Source organism: Oncorhynchus nerka, linkage group LG9b (assembly GCF_034236695.1).
Source record: "Oncorhynchus nerka isolate Pitt River linkage group LG9b, Oner_Uvic_2.0, whole genome shotgun sequence".
NCBI lineage: Eukaryota > Metazoa > Chordata > Actinopteri > Salmoniformes > Salmonidae > Oncorhynchus > Oncorhynchus nerka.
Window position 1 is genome coordinate 27,899,872 of NC_088424.1, and position 17,445 is coordinate 27,917,316.

Consider the following 17,445-nt stretch of genomic DNA (forward strand, 5'->3'; position numbering starts at 1 on the left):
GTTTCTTCTGTTTCTGTTTCTCTCTGTTTCTCTATGAATCTTTCCCCCTGTCTCTCTGTTTCTGTCTCTCTGTTTCTCTATGAATCTTTCCCCCTGTCTCTCTGTTTCTTCTGTCTTTCTCTCTCTGTTTCTGTCTCTCTGTTTCTCTATGAATCTTTCCCCCTGTCTTTTCTGTCTCTCTGTTTCTCTATGAATCTTTCCCCCTGTCTCTCTGTTTCTGTCTCTCTGTTTCTCTATGAATCTTTCCCCCTGTCTCTCTGTTTCTGTCTCTCTCTCTGTTTCTATGAATCTTTCCCCCTGTCTCTCTGTTTCTGTCTCTCTGTTTCTCTATGAATCTTTCCCCCTGTCTCTCTGTTTCTGTCTCTCTGTTTCTCTATGAATCTTTCCCCCTGTCTCTCTGTCTGTCTCTGTTTCTCTATGAATCTTTCCCCCTGTTTCTGTCTGTTTCTATGAATCTTTCCCCCTGTCTTCTGTTTCTGTCTCTCTGTTTCACTATGTTTCCCCCTCTCTGTCTCTCTGTTTCTGTTTCTCTATGAATCTTTCCCCCTGTCTCTCTGTTTCTGTCTCTCTGTTTCTCTATGAATCTTTCCCCTCTCTGTTTCTCTCTGTTTCTGTCTCTCTGTTTCACTATGAATCTTTCCCCCTGTCTCTCTGTTTCTGTCTCTCTGTTTCACTATGAATCTTTCCCCCTGTCTCTCTGTTTCTGTCTCTCTGTTTCACTATGAATCTTTCCCCCTGTCTCTCTGTTTCTCTATGAATCTTTCCCCCTGTCTCTCTGTTTCTGTCTCTCTGTTTCACTATGAATCTTTCCCCCTGTCTCTCTGTTTCTGTCTCTCTGTTTCTCTATGAATCTTTCCCCCTGTCTCTCTGTTTCTGTCTCTCTGTTTCTCTATGAATCTTTCCCCCTGTCTCTCTGTTTCTGTCTCTCTGTTTCTGTCTCTCTGTTTCTGTCTCTCTGTTTCTCTATGAATCTTTCCCCCTGTTTCTCTGTTTGTCTCTCTATGAATCTTTCCCCCTGTCTCTCTGTTTCTGTCTCTCTGTTTCTGTCTCTCTGTTTCTGTCTCTCTGTTTCTCTATGAATCTTTCCCCCTGTTTCTCTGTTTGTCTCTCTATGAATCTTTCCCCCTGTCTCTCTGTTTCTCTGTTTCTCTCTGTCTCTCTGTTTCTGTCTCTGAATCTTTTCCCCCTGTCTCTCTGTTTCTCTGAATCTTTCCCCCTCTCTCTGTTTCTGTCTCTCTGTTTCACTATGAATCTTTCCCCCTGTCTCTCTGTTTCTGTCTCTCTGTTTCTCTATGAATGTTTCTCTATGAATTTCCCCTGTCTCTCTGTTTCTGTCTCTCTGTTTCTCTATGAATCTTTCCCCCTGTCTCTCTGTTTCTGTCTCTCTGTTTCTCTATGAATCTTTCCCCCTGTCTCTCTGTTTCTCTATGAATCTTTCCCCCTGTCTCTCTGTTTCTCTCTTTCTCCCTGTCTCTCTGTTTCTCTCTTTCTCCCTGTCTCTCATGTTTCTCTCTTTTAGAATGTCTATAGCCTTGGTCACATTATTGTTGAAGCAGCAATATACAATTCAAATGAACAAAAGCTACTTCATAAAAGCTGTGCATGAAATAACACCAAGACACATAACATTCACATAACTCAACACTATTCTTAGGTTACTGGGCATAGAAACAGGCTAGGGTATGATTCAATAATGTTATAATTACTTAATGACGTTTACTTTAATCAGTAGGACAGAGCGTGGGAGCTGGATTTTGTCCAGACCATGCATTTCTTTGTTCAATCAGATAAAAAATAATAATGCCAATCCAATAGCCCCAATACAATCCAATACCCCTAATACAATACAATTGCCCCAATACAATCCAATAGCCCCAATACAATCCACTACCCCCAATACAATCCAATAGCCCAATACCACCAATACAATCCAATACCCCCAATGAAATCCAATAACCCCCAATGAAATCCAATAGCCCAATTCAATACAATACCCCCAATCCAATCCAATACCCCCAGTACATATGCAAGTTGTAATGCAGAATACGCCACAAGCAGATGCAGAATGCCGTGGCAGTGTGGTGGCAGGGTGGGAATGATGCACAGCCACATTCAGATGCTCTTTATCTTTCTGCTGCAGAGTGAAATGTAGAGGAATGTAAGCTGTGCATTTACAGGGGCCCTGAGGAAATATAATACTCCTGCTTTGTGGATGTACTAATGTAATTATGCATAGTTCCCGCTTTGGCTCAAGATTGCTATCCCCCACTAACATAAACATTTGTCCTCAATAACACCTTTTCAGTCTAATATGACCGTTTTATCTGTGTGTGCCCCCCCACCCTTCCAGTAAAACCAGGGTGAAATGGTAAAATCAGATTTGTTTTGTAACACATTTAGTGTGCACACGCAGATTCATACACACACACACACCACATTTTGGAATACAGGGTCTGTGATCTGAGTTTCAATGAAACATCTTGTTTGATGTATTTGGAAGGTGGACATTAAATAATGTCCAAATCACCAGCGGGTACAACATCAAACAGAAACAAATGAAAACACTGTAATGACTCTGCTCGGACTCCGGCTTATTGTGCCTTCATTTGCGACCGGGCCCTGTGGACACAGCTACAGGACTGTCTGATTATAGATTAAAGATGGGTTGATTAGTCCAGTACTTTCATCTCTACCAAACTTCGACAACTTCTCATTTGCTACACGAATAGGGTCATCATTGATATGCTGTATCATAGTCTAAGCCAAAGTAATGCCCAGTTGGAAAGCTTGATGGCTAGACAGGTGAATGGTGACATTCAGGGTGCGTGTTATTTTATCAATGGCAGGTGACTGTGTTCCAATAGGGAATGAAGCTGCTCCCTAACCCCTCCCCCTCCTCAGAGTATATTATAGTATTATCCCGCCTCCCACTCATCATGGGGAAAGAACATGATCACCAGTATATTGGACGGTATTACAATGCACTTCTCTTGAAGATGATAAGGCAAGAAAGCTAATATAACAGACAGATTACTTAGCGATAATGAACCAATATATATGCATCATGCAACAACAAAATTACCTAAAGTCTTGTGAGAGAAGGGAGGCCCATATTTTTCATTCATCATTATTTTTTGCCTGAGCTACGAACACATATAGAGGATTCTGACACAAAATAGACACCGTCATATCTTGGACCCTGTCGTGTTGATATTGGTGTTAGAAAGGGGGATTTGATTGTGTGCCACTGATTTAACAGTCAGATGAACTTATGGATACCATTTCTGTCTCTGTATATAGTATGAAGGAAGTTAAAGGCAGTTTCGCAAGCCAACTAGCTAGCATTAGCACAATGACTGGACGTCTATGGGTATCTGCTAGCACGTTAGCAGATACCCATAGACTTTGTGTCATTGCTCTAATGGTAGTTACCAATTGCGCTATTAAGCAACTTCAAACTGCACGCAGAGAAATAAAAATGGTATCCACGAGTTCATCTGACTGGGGAAGTAGATAAAGGGCTTCATTGCCAAAATCCTGAAGTATCCCTTTAAGAGGTAGCTTTATTGTAAACATCTAAATCAGTGGCACACGATCAAATCCCCCTTTCTAACACCAGTAACATGACAGTGTCCAAGATGTGACGGTGTTAATTTTGTGTCAGAATCCTCTATATGTGTTCGTAGCTCAGGCAAAAATAATGATGAATGAAAAATATGGGCCTCCCTTCTCTCCAAAGACTTTAGGGGTTGTTTTTTGAGAAATCCTGACGTATCCTTTTAAGACAAGACAAGATCCACTCCTTTCCAACTGAACTGCGAGTCCAAGAGAGCCTGCTTGTACTGTATTTATGGTCCTGGTCCCTGGTCATCAGCTTTCATCTGATTTTCATTACAACTGAAGTGAACGCAAAGCCAAGTTTCCAAATAATATAACAGACCGGTTCAGTGTCTCCCGGCCGGGGCCTGTTGGATCTGGATAGCTCTGTGTAAACGGAGAGGCTGACATTCAAACACCGCGGCAGGGAGCCATGGTGGACTTAGCAGCTCTGCTCCTCTCTGCCCTGCCTTGGCCACAGCCCCCGCTCCTCTCTCTCACTCCAACGTCTGACAGAGAGTTGGCATCTCACATGGTCTAATGAAGTGTATGTCACAGTTAAATGCAGAACTGAGCAGACGTACGTTGTCTACTAAGAACAGCTGGGTGGTCAGCTTCAAGCAGGACCTACGGGCTGGAAGACCTTACTAGGCAATAATATTTGAATGAACGTTATTGAGCAGGATCAATCAGATAACTCTCCTGTTGACATTTCTTTCCATGACTACAGGTCTAAACAGAAGCTTAGCTCTCATCTTGCTCCATGTCTGGACATGAAAGAAAAGTAACAGTGAGCCATTGCAAACAAGAAAAAATCTCACATTTATTTGATATCAAACAAGAGTTGAATTTTTATATCAGCTGACAATGGGCACTTACAAAATAAATGAACTTAATCTAAACCGTGCTGAAAGTCGCACTACCCAAACATTTTTATTTTTCAAATTTTCAATAATTCTGTTAATAAATTAATGTCAAAGGCGGAAATATGCTCGTAATATGCTTGAAATATCGCATTGACACAAATGTTTTTATTTTCTTTCAAGTAAAATAAATTACACAAGGATCCAATTCACTCCAAATCTGTGCATGGCATGGTGTTAACAACAAATATTACTGCCAAAACTCTTCATTCATGAAAGCAAAAAGCACTTCACAAGCGGAGATGTGAGTATTGTTTCTTATGAGATTTTCAAAAAAGTATATATATTTTATGTTCAAACAGACTACAACGTGTCGAGTGAGAGGAAAAAAGACATTTGCACCGTTTGAGCAAAACCTGTTTTGAGGACAATCTCCTCAACATTCAAAGGTTGTATAATTGGTTGCCACAACATTTGTATTCTTTTCTTTTTTTTTTTTACACTGTAGTACAGCAAAATATATTTTATTTAGCTGTTACTCTGACAACAGTTAAATGTGCAATAGAGAAAATATAATGCCTGAGTCTGAATTAGTGGTTCTTCATTTGACATTCCTCAATGTGGAGTGAAATGACTCTAGGTTCTGGAGTGGAATGACTCAACAGATCCTCATACTGGAAACCCTTCCAGGAAGACTTCCCCAGTGTTCCTAAAGTTCTAAACCTGGAGTTTGAAACCATATTTTTTTCCTTCTTCCATATAATACAAATGCAAGCTGGACAGGGATGGCGCCAGACAGACTACTCTCTGACACATTGAGTAGTCTGTGCATTTCCTTCTCTGTAGTCCCACAGCAGAGCGGAGCAGTTCTTGTCCAAAGGACATTTGTATGTGACCGAGTGTATGTGTGAATAAGCCATCCATCTCCTACCTACCAGCCACAAACATTTCACTTCTTGCTCTGACGGGTCATTGGGAGTGCAGAGGAGGACCAGGAGGAGGACCGGTGAGGGCTGGCAATAGTCTTGACATCAACCAAAGCCCACACACACATACATATGTTCAAATCTGTGCAAAAACACCAGAGAGGTGCTTCCTCTCCTTCCTCCATCCACCTGCTCAGAGGCTGGTAATGAGCTGCATCTGTCCATCCTTGGGGCCCTGTCCCTCAGGTTCACAGTCCTCAGCGCTGGGGGGCACAATGCACCCATCGCTGGTGCCCCGGTGTATGTGGTAGTAAGACAGGGGCTGGGGCCCATCGACCAGCTCAGGCATGCTCTTATGGTACAGGTCCTCCCCCTCACTCCTGGGGGAAGGGGACAGGTCGTCGGCTTCATCGGGGGGGTAGGGTGAGGCCGAGGGGGAGTCTCTCAGGTTGGGCATGCTGGTGTACTGGGAGTCCCCGTCCTCCATCGCCCCCACTGTCTTTGAGCCGTGGCCCCCAGGCCCCTCCACAGCCCTCCTGGGGGCCTTGTGGGCGCTGTAGAGCAGGGAGTGAGTCCTCTGGGGTAGGATGGGGGCCTCTAACGCCTCCTTATGGTGGGGGTGCAGCAGCAACTCCAGGGTAGGGTGACCTCCTCCAATTACCCCGACTATACTACCTCTCTGGGGGGACAAAGCCTCAGCACGGTCGTTCACTATGGCATCATCCTCACTGCCGCTTCCACCCCCACCATCCCTATCCCTGTCCCCAGTCACCCTGGTCTGGGGAGGGGCCCGGTCCCTGTCCCTCTCCCTGCTATCCCGGTGGGGGTTGTGGCCCTTAGGGGGCCCGCGGGGCCTCAGGTTGTTGTGAACCAGCTCAGAGATGATCATCTTCTCGAAGGCAGCGTCGTCCAGGCTGAGGCCCCCCAGGTCCCCTGGGCCGCAGACCACACCCCCGACCACACCCCCACCCACAACATCCTCATAGTCATCGTCATGGTCACGCAGGGAGTAGCAGTTGTTAAAGTTTCCGTTGAGGGGGAGGGTGTCCATGGCACTGATGTCCTTGCTGTGGGTCAGAGAGTGCTGCCCTGCAACGAGAGGTACGACACCTGGATTAGATATCACTAAAGCACGGTTTATAAATCATTATTAAATTACAAATCAATACAATACAGTTTGATACTGCTCAGGACACTTCACTGTTAAGTGTTTTCAATAGTTGCTAACTCGATTTTTATGTTCAAATTTTCATATTTATACATAATATACAGTTCAAGAGGTTCAAATTTGAAATCATTATCTATCATGTCTGTTTCCATTTTGCATCATCATGTCTGACATTATCATAGCCAATACTGAAGTTATCCTGAACAATATTCGACAAATGAGAAAAAAGAAAAAAAAGAAACATTACACATCCAGCAACAACACACTGATAATGTAGCTAGCCAGGTAGCAACAACATAGCAAGATCAACATATCATAGCACAGGTTATGAGAGAAAGAAATACTGTGGGGGAGGTGGAGGTAGAAAAGAGACAATGAATAAAACGTTCATTCCAGCCTTAAAAAAAATAAAAAAAAGAAGGAGTAATGTGGAACACAGACGCAGGGCCACCTTGTTCACCCACTGGGGCCACACAAGCACAGCCCCCCCCCCCCCTCCCATACACACACACGACCACGACACAGGCACGGTGCAATGACTCACTTTGCCACCACTCACATCAAGTGTGTCTGCTCAGGCTATCTGGCCTAAGAACTGCTGATATGCAACAAAAAAAAGTAAAACATATGCTTTTTATTGCGGCATAAAAAACAAGAAAATCACTGAAATAAGACAAAAGAGGAAGGAGGCCTGGATTCAGTCGACCCCGCTCAGATTTGGGTCCCCTTAAAAAGTTAACGATTTAACTCGAATTTACAGATTCATCTGAAAAAAAAAGTGAAACATTTGAGAAAGCTCTAGAGAAATAATCCTGAGAACAACTGAATCCAGGACTTGGCAGGTGGAGGGGTTTCAGCAGCAAGCAATCACAGCCTCTTTACAGTCTAAAATGGCAGGTACACTATCATATCATTACTATCTCTCTCTCTCTGCTTAGAATGTGATTGAGGGATGATTTGATTTAACAGGTTTCTATCTATCTACTTCTCCCAGATGGGAAGGAAATACTTTGTACACAATAGATCACATTGATAACCTCTTGTGAAGCTCAAAGATTGGCTAGAAGAATGTCGGCAGAAGATGAAGAAGACTTGGAATAGGAGGATCAGTCTAAATGAGTAAGGGAAGAGGATGAAAAAAAGAGCCGTATTTTGGCAGTTAGTGACTGCCTCGCTTCAAGCTCCGCGAAAGGGGGGAGATTGAAGTTTTAGATTTCAGTTAAATGAGTCTGAATAGACCTGACTGTGAGATGGAGGAATAAAATTGGAGCTGGGCTGTGACACACACTGCCGTGGAGATAAGGACCGTCTCTTTCTCTCTTTAGTAGGGAGAAAAGAGTGTAAAAACAGACATCAAAGATTTTTTTTAAAGAGTGAAAGGAGGGAACAGGGAGGGAGGGGTGGAGGAGGAGTATTGAGGGCAAAGAAAGGGGGCTAGGGGAAAAAAAGACAGAAATGGCGTGAAAACAGCCCCACTGCAGGATTTGCATTTGTTTAAGCACGGAAAGTCATTTTAACGCAGACAGATATTCTACAGGGAGAGGGGTAAGTGATGTGAACAGAATTTAACTGGACACTGCCAGAGCCAGACATCTGCATTCTGGGAAAGATTCCAATGGAGATTCGCCCAAGACGTTCTCTTTACCGTTACTGCAGCAAATGAACATCTGCACTGTATTACCTTTGTATTAATACACTTCATAGAAGCCATGTTGATCCTTCAGGATGGGGAGGATCATCTAACGACTACAGCAGAACACATTAGGAATAAGCTAACATTTTCAACTTGAGCCTCTTCAATACTTTACACTTTTTTATTTATTTTCTATTTCACCTTTATTTAACCAGGTAAGCCAGTTGAGAACAAGTTCTCATTTACAACTGCGACCTGGCCAAGATAAAGCAAAGCAGTGCGACACATACAACAACACAGAGTTACACATGGAATAAACAAACGTACAGTCAGTAACACAATATAAAAATCTGTATACAGTGTGTGCAAATGAAGTAAGGAGGTAAGGGAATAAATAGGCCATAGTGGCGAAGTAATTACAATGTAGCAATTAACACTGGCGTGATAGATGTGCAGATGAGGATGTGCAAGTAGAAATGCTGGTAGAACTGCTGGTGTGCAAAAGAGCAGAAAAACCTTCACCCAAATCCAGACAGCTGATGTTCTGATAGAGCTGCAAAATCTGGACCTCTACTAATCAGCTGGTCTAGACAATCTGGACCCTCTCTTCCTAAAATTATCTGCCGCCATTGTTGCAACCCCTATTACTAGTCTGTTCAACCTCTCATATCGTCTGAGATTCCTAAAGATTGGAAACCTGCTGCGGTCATCCCCCTCTTCAAAGGGGGAGACACTCTAGATCCAAACTGTGACAGATCTACATCCATCCTGCCCTGACTTTCTAATGTCTTCGAAAAGCCAAGTGAACAAACAGATCACTGACCATTTCGAATCCCACCGTACCTTCTCCGCTGTGCAATCCGGTTTCCGAGCAGGTCACAGGTGCACCTCAGCCACGCTCAAGGTCCTAAACAATATCATAACAGCCATCGATAAAAGACAGTACTGTGCAGCCATCTTCATCGACCTGGCCAAGGCTTTCGACTCGGTCAATCACCGCATTCTTATCGGCAGACTCAACAGCCTTGGTTTCCCTAATGACTGCCTCGCCTGGTTCACTAACTACTTCTCAGATAGAGTTCAGTGTGTCAAATCAGAGGGCCTGTTGTCCGGACCTCTGGCAGTCTCTATGGGGGTGCCACAGGGTTCAATTCTCGGGCCGACTCTTTTCTCTGTATATATCAATGATGTCACTCTTGCTGCTGGTGATTCTCTGATCCACCTCTATGCAGACAACACCATTCTGTATACATCTGGCCCGTCTTTGGACACTGTTAACTAACCTCCAAACTAGCTTCAATGCCATACAACACTCCTTCCGTGGCCTCCAACTGCTCTTAAATGCTAGTAAAACTAAATGCATGATCTTCAACCGATTGCCGCGTGCCTAGCATCACTACTCTGGATGGTTCTGACTTAGAATATGTGGACAACTATAAAAACCTAGGTGTCTGGCTAGACTGTAAACTCTCCTTCCAGACTCATATTAAGCATCTCCAATCCAAAATTAAATCTAGAATTGGCTTCCTATTTCGCAACAAAGCCTCCTTCACTCATGCTGCCAAACATACCTTTTTAAAACTGAATATCAGTCCGATCCTTGACTTTGGCGATGTAATTGACAAAATAGCCTCCAGCACTCTACTCAGCAAATTGGATGCAGTCTATCACAGTGCCATCCGTTTTGTCACCAAAGCCCCATATACTACCCACCACTGCGACCTGTATGCTCTCGTTGGCTGGGCCTCGCTACATATTTGTCGCCAAATCCACTGGTTCCAGGTCATCTATAAGTCTTTGCTAGGTAAAGCGCCGCCTCACCTCAGCTCACTGGACACCATAGCAACACCCACCCGTAGCACGAGCTCCAGCAGGTATATTTCACTGGTTTTCCCCAAAGCCAACACCTACTTTGGCCGCCTTTCCTTCCAGTTCCCTGCTGCCAATAACTGGAATGAATTGCAAAAATCACTGAAGTTGGAGACTTACATCTCCCTCTCTAACCTTAAGCGTCAGCTGTCAGAGCAGCTTACCGATCGCTGGGTGATTCACCATTATATACCTAGGCCTGGGAATTGCCAGGGACGTCACGATACGATATTATCACGATACTTAGGTGCCGATATGATATGTATTGCGATTCTCACGATTCTATATGTATTGCAATTTCAGACTGCGATTTCATTGCGAATCGATATTCCAAACATATTCCTCCCCATATGTCTGCTGCAGAGGGACCAGAGAGACATGAGAAAACACGTTCTGATCAGTTCTGCTGCAGGTACAGCCAAGTAGCACAAAAATAATACTGCAATATTGTCAAAATGATACGATGCAACATATCGTCAAAAATAATTTCCTGATCTGTAACTGTATACATCCCCCCCATCACCACATATAACACTACTTGACATCTGTCTGTTAGGAAGTTACACCCAAACCAGTCAACATCTATTGAGGTCCATTCCTAAGTGTTTCATGTCTTTCAACTGTTAGTCATTAATAATGTTTGAGTGCTTTCATTTTCTTTAACTGTGAGTCATTAATGATGGTATCTGTCGTGTTTGAGGATGCAGGTATGTGGACTATCTCCCTTATGATTGGCTGTGTCTTTCATGTATTTCCATGATTCAGCCAGGCCTGTAGAGAGGCCTGTAGAGAGGCCTGTAGAGAGACCTGTAGAGAGGCCTGTAGAGAGGCCTGTAGAGAGGCCTGTAGAGAGACCTGTAGAGAGACCTGTAGAGAGGCCTGTAGAGAGACCTGTAGAGAGGCCTGTAGAGAGGCCTGTAGAGAGGCCTGTAGAGAGACCTGTAGAGAGGCCTGTAGAGAGGCCTGTAGAGAGACCTGTAGAGAGGCCTGTAGAGAGGCAGGTCATGTGATGATCACACTGACGCATACAATAACCTGTTAATTAGACTCTGTCACTGTTAATTTATTACCATCGCTCAACTAGAATAAGTTATCTTATACTGTAATTACCTATGATGACTGTGAATTTTAATGTCTCAAAAGCATTGTTTGCGATTTGTCGATTCTAGATACATTTGTGGTGTTTTGATTATGGTCATTGGTATATTGATTGTAATGAAATAGCAACGATATCATGAAATGTCTGATTTCTGTGACAATCTGTTCATGGTAGGTTCCGAACTCTTTCCAACCTCCAGAGAAAAAGGCCTTAAGTGTTCTCAGTGTGAAGCGGGCGAAATTGGAGACCTGCCAAATCCGAGCGAACAACTACAGTTTCTGTATGTTCTCCTGTATCCTTCTCTTCCCTCCCTCCACACATTCATCCTGGTGCTGCTTCCTTCCCTTCCATCCTCTCCTCTTTCATCATCAAATGCCTCTGCATATCTGAGGGGTATAATTCTGCCTGCACTGCGTCTTGTACTCCTGTGTTTTTTTTTATTGGGCTTCCTCCTTTAGTCTGATAGAGAGCGTATCTGGTTCACGCTACACAGACACTGACAAAATTAAAATCAAAACGGGGATCAGGGTTTGTAGTCAAGACATTCTTTTTTTATAATGCCATTGAACCTGCTATAAATGTAGCATCAACAGGTGTAGGAGGAGAATGGTAAATAATAAGATATAATATATAAACGGAATAAATGCATCTGAATTCCAATAAATGACTGTTGGAGTAGTCTTGAAAAGATAGCACTGACCTTTCTCAACCGCATCTGGTTGGGTGTTACAAAGCACAGCTTGTATACTAGATAACAATGAAATAAAGATCTGTGGTAATGAGAGGAGAGGAAGGGCAACCCTACAATCGACAGCAAGACTTCTCAACACATGCTGTGTAGGAGCCACAACCCCACAAACAACTGCTATTACAATTAGTTTCAAACACACACTAAAACAAAACAAAGTGTGTCCACATGGCACCCTATTCCCTATATAGTGCACTCATTTTGACTAGAGCTAAACTTATCAAGGTAACAGAACACACAGGGAATATGGTTCCATTTCAGACACAGAGAAAGACAGATCAACATAGGGAGAAAGGTTAGAGATCACCATGCACCTGGTGGGTGAAATGCCGGAGGGGAGGGGGCGTTGCACACCACCGTCTCAGCCAGCAGGTTGTTATAGGGGTTGTTAGGGTCGTGGGCTCGGAGCAGAGGGTTAGTTAGGAGGTAGTTGCCAGTCATTCCTGTAAGAAGGAAGGAAAGAGTGAGGGAGGGAGGAAAGACGAGGCAGGATAGTGAGAAAGAGAGGAGAAAGGGGGAGAGAGGGTATGTTAAGAAGTAGTTGTCAGTCAACCCTGTAAGAACGGCAGGAGAGAAAGGGAAACAGAGTGAGAGAGGGAGACAGTGAGTGAGAGAGGGAGACAGTGAGTGAGAGAGGGAGACAGTCAGTGAGAGAGGGAGACAGTCAGTGAGAGAGGGAGGGAGACAGTGAGTGAGTGAGAGAGACAGTGAGTGAGTGAGAGAGGGAGGGAGGGAGACAGTGAGTGAGAGAGGGAGACAGTGAGTGAGAGCGGGAGAGAGGATGTGAGAGCGGGAGAGAGGATGTGAGTGAGGGAGGAGAAACACTAGTATCTGATTATATTTGATTATATTTAAAAGACAAGGCAGGAGAGTAATAAGGGAAGAGGAGATGAAGAGAGAGAGGCCAGAGTAAAAAGTAACATCAGTATAGGGTTTGCAGCAGTGTGCTTCTTCAGTAAATGCAAAAGGCTGGGTAGTTGATGTTTAAATCTTGTCTACACATCGTATTCTCCAGATTTAATTTCACAGAACAGCAAGCAATATTGTCCGCAACAAGTGAGTCGGTATAAACAAAGCCACATTCTGTACCAAGCAAACATGTACTAAAAACATTGTCAAGTACTTTCTCTGTTAAACAAATACTTGGCTAATAAATAAATACTACTGTAGGGACTACATTTTAAAGTGGGAGTCAAAATATTCCGTATGATTTCAGTAATGATAAGAGGCCATCTGCACTCTTTGAAGATCTTTACTACTGAATAGTGTCTGTTCCAGGTGCCTAGGAATCAAAATAAGTATACTGGAATAGATTGTTTTCTGGGCACCATGATGTTTTTATAAACATATTTATTTTGCATTCAAGCCTCAGTTTTGGATTATTCCTTCTTTTTGAAACTTTTTTATATTTTTTACAGTGTGCAGGTCTCCATCTCTTCCGGTATGATTACAGTAGTCATGTAAAACATGTCATTGTAAACTGCCACTTTACAGTCTAGAGTCAGTGGACTGTATAGACTATACAATCAAACTGATAATGTGGGGACTACACACCGACATCACTGTGCTCCCACATAATGGAAGTGTACATAATGCATCTATCTATAAGTATAATGTATAATAGCAATGTCCAGTCATTGAAAACAATATCTCATTTCTTATCAGTGGTGATTAAGGGAGCTTAATGCTGGCACTGATAAGGGGGACAGAAGTTAAAATCTATTTTACAGTGCAAGTCTGAGCTGTATCATGTTAAGCCTCTCTGTGACCTCGTCCTCACTCTCTTCCCCTGTCTCTCTTTTCCCCTCTCTCTCTACCTCTCCTCTTTCTTATTCTCTCTCTCAGTCTCTCCATCTCCCTCCTCTGTCTGTTTGTCTTTCTTTCCCAAGTCTATGTCTGTCTCGCTCTCTCTCTCTCGCTCTCTCTCTCGCTCTCTCTCTCTCTCTCCCCCGCTCTCTCTCTCTCTCGCTCTCTCTCTCTCGCGCTCTCTTTCGCGCTCTCTCTCTCACGCTCTCTCTCGCGCTCTCTTTCGCGCTCTCTCTCTCTCTCGCGCGCTCTCTCTCTCTCGCGCTCTCTCTCTCTCGCGCTCTCTCTCTCTCGCGCTCTCTCTCTCTCGCGCGCTCTCTCTCTCTCGCGCGCTCTCTCTCTCTCGCGCTCTCTCTCTCTCTCGCGCTCTCTCTCTCTGTCTCATGGCTGAAAATCATCAGGAGACCAGGCCAGGGTGAGGATGAGTCAGTGCACAGCCAGCAGAGCCCCTGTAGCCAGTCAGTCAGGGTCGCCCAGAGTTGAACACACAACACCAGCTTCTCATCACTGCCACTTGAAGCCAGACTAAGTAGCTATGTAACACTTCTCTCATCCAACAAGTAGCAGCTGTGCAGATCGGCCACCAAAAGACACATTGACGTGAACTTTGAGTCGTCATAAAACATTTGTTTAGCGTGTATTTGTTTACTTGCTGCTGAATAACCTGTATTTTATTTGTTGTTTATGTTTTTTGTAATAAGGACAGACACTAGCAATATTGAGTAAACATTTATCATTTTACCACAAAGCTGCCTCCTTGAATGAAGAGCATCATCATTGACTTGTTAAATAAAAGGTTAAATACATCAAAGTAAAATCTGCATCTGCCATATTTATTCAAGGGCCCATAACAGAGAGAACATAACATGTGTAGATAGAGACAGAGGGGCCAGTCTTACCCTGGTGGTTCAGGGTGGAGGTGCTGTTGATGTCTCCGGAGATGAAGGAGGATTCTGACTGCTTCCTCACTGTGTCGTTCCACATCCTCCTGATACGACTCTGTAGGAGGTAAACAACAACACACATATTAGAATAACCTTAAACACTGATGTCACTTCCCTTTACATGCTATCATGCAACAGAAAAAGACCACAAGAAAAATGCTCTGTGAAGGCAGCAAGCAAACACAATGGATTACAAGAACAACCTCCAAAACAAAATGGATGCATGCGAAATGACACCCTATTCCCTATATGGTGCACTACTTTTGACCAGGGCCCATAGGACTCTTGTCAAAAGTAGTACACAAAATAGGGAATAGGGTGCCATTTCGGACGCAACTTCAATCTTCAACGCTGGTATCCTTCCCTGTTCCCTCTGTATGCTAGCATGCAGCAGGAGAACAAGGCGTGGGCTCTCCCTTTCACCCTCAGTGGAAAGAGAGAAGGCAACTTCACACAAGAGGATCAGAACGACCACCTTTAACTCAATACAGACTCTTCCCTCTATGTGTTAGCATGCAACAGGAGAGAAAGACCACGACTGGCCTTTCCCTTCCTATGCCGCAAAACAATCTCTCTCTGGGCAAATACAGTTACTGAAGTGTACTAGAGTTCTGCTCTCAATAAAAAAAGAAAGGGTTGAGAGGAGGTATATTCAAGTGTTCATGCTGGTCCTTGGCGTGCTAGCATGCAACAGGAGAAAGAGTAGAAGAAGAAACCTCGTTTCCCTCTCCATAGAAAGAAAGGATAGAAAAAAGGGTGTATATAATCCAACTTCCCGCTGCTGTACCGTACCTAGTATGTACTGTACCTGTGTGGCGGAGGAGTAGCGTGCGGTGGATCGAGACGTGGCCGTCTTGGCCGAGCTGTGGGACCCTTCAGAAGGCAGACCTCCGCAGCACTGGGACTGGCGGAAGCATTTGCTGTACTCTTTACGGACCTGCAGCGGGCACAGGATCAGGGCAGAGCGACAGAGACACAGTGAGCTCAGAGACACCACAACAGTGACAGTAGACTCCAGAGAGCGATAGAGAGAGGAAAGCTTTCCAACAAAGCCACAAAATCCATATCTTTATCAAATGCCACCAAGCCGACAGCAGCAGTTCAAATGGCGTGTCTCTGGAGATAGGCCTATCACGTCCGCCATGATGACACATTCAAATCTCACACAGAGGGGGGTTTCCAGGGGGGCAAATATGACATAGAAGCGGTGCTAATATCAGAGATAGTCTTAAATGTCAAGAGACAGCAGACATTGAAATGAGAAGCATATATTTTGCCTTGGACTTAAGTACACATAGATACATACAGTCATCTTATTTATTTGGGAAACTGGTCATTAGAAAGGTTATTTCCCACTTCTGGTGAGGAAAGCTTGTCTTATATTCAAACATTGACGTACAAAATGCAGTGCTTGTTAGAGTCTGCTTCATTATCTTTATATAGGCCATTGGCATTAAATCCTTACCTTTTTCTGGAGGAGGCAGTGAAAGATAAAGATGAACATCCCTTGCAGAGTGTTGAAGATGGTGAAGAGGTACGCCATGACAACGGAGGACTCGTTGAGGAAGAACAGACCAAAGGACCAGGTCAGGCCCAGGAGAAAGAGCAGGGCGAAAGCTCCGAGCACCCAGGATCTGAAACACACAAACAATATTGATCACAAACATTAATAATAACTGAAGCGGCTGCCTTGATTTCATCTTTCATTCATTTGAAGTTGCTCTCTGTTCGGTTCCTAAGATTTGTTCTGTGGGGAGAGAAGGGGGCCGTGTTAGTATTCCTCCTTCTGGACATGTCTATACACTGAACAAAAATATAAACGCAATATGCAACAATTTCAAACATTTTACTGACATAAGGAAATCAGTCAATTTAAATAAATAGGCCTCCCGGGTGGCGCAGTGGTTAAGGGCGCTGTACTGCAGCGCCAGCTGTGCCATCAGAGTCCCTGGGTTCGCGCCCAGGCTCTGTCGTAACCGGCCGCGACCGGGAGGTCCGTGGGGCGACGCACAATTGGCCTAGCGTCGTCCGGGTTAGGGAGGGCTTGGCCGGTAGGGATATCCTTGTATAATCGCGCACCAGCGACTCCTGTGGCGGGCCGGGCGCAGTGCGCGCTAACCAAGGTTGCCAGCCATGGCACATTGGTGCGGCTGGCTTCCGGGTTGGATGCACGCTGTGTTAAGAAGCAGTACGGCTGGTTGGGTTGTGTATCGGAGGACGCATTACTTTCAACCTTCGTCTCTCCCGAGCCCGTACGGGAGTTGTAGCGATGAGACAACATAGTAGCTACTACAACAATTGGATACCACGAAATTGGGGAGAAAAAAGGGTAAAATAAAAATAAATAATAAATAAAAATAATAAAGTCATTAGGCCCTAATCTATTGATTTCACATGACTGGGAAGACAGATATGCCTCTGTTGGTCACAGATAACTTTTTTCAAAGTAGGGGCGTGGATCAGAAATCCGACCACTATTTGCTTCATGCAGCTCGACACATCTCCTTCGCATAGAGTTCTTCAGGTTGTTGATTGTGGCCTGTGGAATGTTGTCCCACTCCTCTTCAATGGCTGTGGGAAGTTTCTGGATATTGGTGGGACCTGGAACACGTCGATCCAGAGCATCCCAAACATGCTCAATATGTGACATGTCTGGTGAGTATGCAGGCCATGGAAGAACTGGGACATTTTCAGCTTCCAGGAAAGGTGTACAGATCCTTGTGACATGGGGACGTGAATTATCATGCTGAAACATGAGGTGATGGCGGCGGATGATCGGCACGACAATGGGC

At 44.3% G+C, this 17,445-nt stretch overlaps 1 protein-coding gene across 9 annotated transcripts in view; it reads right to left on the minus strand.

Annotated features, from left to right (window-relative positions):
• Positions 1-4,400: 4,400 nt before the first annotated feature.
• The window catches only part of LOC115114537 (adhesion G protein-coupled receptor L2-like), a 131,824-nt gene continuing 118,779 nt past the window's right edge, over positions 4,401-17,445 (minus strand). For 2 of the 9 annotated variants that reach the window (XM_029642850.2, XM_029642849.2), the window contains 5 exons: positions 16,119-16,287; positions 15,462-15,590; positions 14,609-14,708; positions 12,218-12,346; positions 4,401-6,475 (listed from right to left, as the gene is read on the minus strand). In XM_029642850.2, coding sequence (XP_029498710.2) covers positions 5,580-6,475; positions 12,218-12,346; positions 14,609-14,708; positions 15,462-15,590; positions 16,119-16,287 — 1,423 coding nt within the window. In that variant the 3' untranslated portion in view covers positions 4,401-5,579. The other 7 variants (XM_029642854.2, XM_029642851.2, XM_029642852.2 and 4 more) reach the window with 5 other exon arrangements.